This window comes from Alnus glutinosa, chromosome 7 (genome assembly GCF_958979055.1).
Source record: "Alnus glutinosa chromosome 7, dhAlnGlut1.1, whole genome shotgun sequence".
Classification (NCBI taxonomy): Eukaryota; Viridiplantae; Streptophyta; class Magnoliopsida; order Fagales; family Betulaceae; genus Alnus; species Alnus glutinosa.
This window is the reverse complement of record NC_084892.1, coordinates 28,496,398-28,499,209: the sequence shown is the minus strand read 5'-3', so window position 1 is coordinate 28,499,209 and position 2,812 is coordinate 28,496,398. Positions and strand designations below refer to the sequence as shown.

The following is a 2,812-nucleotide window of genomic DNA, read 5'->3' as shown; positions in this document are numbered from 1 at the left end:
AAGGCATATTTGTAAATTCAAAAGAATTATGCCACTAGCACTTATAGTAACTAGGTATGATGCCAAATAAAAATCACATGGCATTAATTGATTGGTTAGACATGACAGAATAAGATCTTCTCCATTCAACTTAAAGAACTCTTTTATGGTCAAAATTAGTTTCACTGCATCTAACAATGTATATGTTGTCTACGTACACTGTTAGATGCTGTAAAATCTAATTTGGACCATAAAATGGTTTCCCTCCATTTCACTTGAAATGAAAAAAATCATGTTCCTAGACACACCGTTAATTAATTAGGCATTAAGTTGACAGATGGACCTATTTAAAATCAGTAAAAAACCTAAAAATTTAATTGTCAAAATTAAAAATTTAGACATTAAATTATTTGATTTTTTTTCTTCCTTTTTATCTTTACAAAACTGCAAAATTGATAGTTATAAATGAAAAAAATTGACTAGAGCTATTGCAGTCAACAGTTTCTGGCCTAAGGTCTTTGAGTCATTAAATATGAACATGAGGTCATTGATGTTAATCATGTTACTCATTCAATTGCTCAAACTATATATACATGTTGTCCTGTTTCTCTAGCTACATGGTCTCGATTCTCGAACAAATGGCTTCTTCTAGGCTACTTTTCACATGCACAACAGTTTTGCTCTTCTTGCCTTTGTTGTTCCTATCCCCTTCTAATGCCTTTTCTTCTTATCCAAATGATGATGGTCGCCTCAAGGTGTCGGCTGTTGGTTCTCAAAAGGTTAATCTGTCTCTCTACTACGACGCTCTGTGTCCATCCTGCGCCACTTTCATCGTCAAAAATCTCGCAGGAGTCTTCGACAAAGATCTCATCACTATCATCAATCTCAGGCTGGTTCCCTGGGGCAACTCTTTCGTCAATAAATCTAACAACGCCATTGTTTGTCAGGTCAGATTTTCATCCCCATTTGTGTTTTTTTCTTTCAATTTTTTTGTATGAGCAATTTTATTTAGCAGAGGCAGAGCCACTCTATTTTGCAGCATGGTTCTGAGGAATGCGTTCTAAATACTTTGGAAGCCTGCGCCATTGACGTCTTGCATGATGTGGTAAGCTTTCATCCATCCAGAGAGCCTAAAGCAATGTCTCTCAAAGAAGTTTAATTTCCTCCTTTCAAAGTTGCCTGGATGTTTCCTCCATTTCTGTTTTCTGCTGTCTTTATGCTCTTTTGTTTACTTTCTTTCTCTTTTGTCTCTTTGTTCTTCATACCAAAAAAATAAAAATAAAAATTCCAAGTTCAGCCTGTGAATGCATATATAAATGAATTTTTATGATTTTCTTCATTTTCTGGTGGACATATTTGTTGAGAATGAAGCAGACTTCAAAGATGGTAGATGTGGTTTTGAGATCTCTGTTTTTTTTTTTTGTGATTAATTACTATTGCAGGACAAACATTATGCTTTGATCTACTGCTTTGAGTTTCTAGTCATTGAAGGAAGGCACAAAGATTGGCAAACTTGTTTCGACTCTCTGGGGTTGCCTAAGAAACCTGTTTTGGATTGCTATATCAGTGGAAATGGAACCAAGGTTGGCTTCATCTTTTCAAATTCTGATTTTTACTTATTTGTCAGCATGATCACTACTGCCCCACTCCTTGTATTCGATTTATTGGCTCTTGAATGGGAAATTAATGATGAGAAATGTTATTCAGTAAACTGCTATACGATTGTCGTACAATTGAAATGACGTGACGACAATCTAATTGTACATCAATCGGATTCCAGTATGCTAAATAGCATTAATGATATACACTAGGACATGAGATATGCTGCTTTCCCTGCCCATTGAATGGTGATGTCTAAAAGGAAATTGACATGCAATGCAGCTCATACAAAAATATGCTGATGAAACTGCCCATCTCAATCCACCTCATACATTTGCGCCATGGGTAGTTGTGAATAATCAACCACTCCAAGAGGTTAGTCCCTAATTAACCTTTTAACGGACTTCGCTTGGGTCCGGGAACTGAACTCGTTGAAATTGGAACGCGTGTCTCATAACAGGACACAAGGAACTAGTGTCCTGACCCTAACGGTCCGGACCAAAGGCTGATCGGTATATGGCTGTCTTATGCAGGACTACCAAAATTTTGTAACCCATGTCTGCAAGGCATACAAAGGCAATGGTGCACCCGAGGTCTGCAAATCAGTTGGAGCAAAGATCAACTAGATTAGAAGGCATAGCCAATCCATTAAATTTGCCATATATGTGAAAACAAGAAGACTAGATGTCCTTAAGCAGAAGAATCTCCCCAAGGCAACCACAAACTTCGTGGTTGCACCTTTTGATGGAAGCTTATGTTCAATAGCATACATGAGCTTGAATATAGGAAGTAGCTTTGTTTCAGTAGTATAGGTAGAGCAGAAGTCCTAATCTTATGTGACTCGATCAGCAACAATGAAGTAGAATTTTCTTAACATGCTAACTTGTATTGGCTTTGATATCCGCAATGGCGTTTTTAAATTTTTATGTAAAATAGCTATTTAAAGCTAGCTTTTTCTAATTTAGCTAATGGCTTCTTAAATGCATTTTTCATCGGGTTGTTTATTTTTTCATTATATTATTTAAATATATATTTTTTTTTATTATTCTTTCATTGTTATTTAGCTCAAACAGCAAAAAGAAAGAGAAAGAAATAATAAAGAACGAGAGTGTGGAAAGAGAAAAGCATATACTATTTATCCATTGGGCACAAGTGCTTATCCATTGGGAAATGCTATCCTTATCCATTAGCTCTTTAAAGAATCGGATGGACACGTTTTTTAAGCTTTTGATTA

At 35.8% G+C, this 2,812-nt stretch overlaps 1 protein-coding gene across 1 annotated transcript; it reads left to right on the top strand.

The window, feature by feature from the left end:
* Positions 1 to 586: 586 nt before the first annotated feature.
* Positions 587 to 2,563, top strand: LOC133873868 (gamma-interferon-responsive lysosomal thiol protein-like). The gene is made up of 5 exons (XM_062311649.1): positions 587 to 926; positions 1,019 to 1,084; positions 1,422 to 1,562; positions 1,861 to 1,953; positions 2,112 to 2,563. The coding sequence occupies exons 1-5, from the start codon at positions 597 to 599 to the stop codon at positions 2,202 to 2,204; spliced, it is 723 nt and encodes a 240-aa protein (XP_062167633.1). The 5' UTR covers positions 587 to 596; the 3' UTR covers positions 2,205 to 2,563.
* The last annotated feature ends 249 nt before the right edge of the window (positions 2,564 to 2,812 follow it).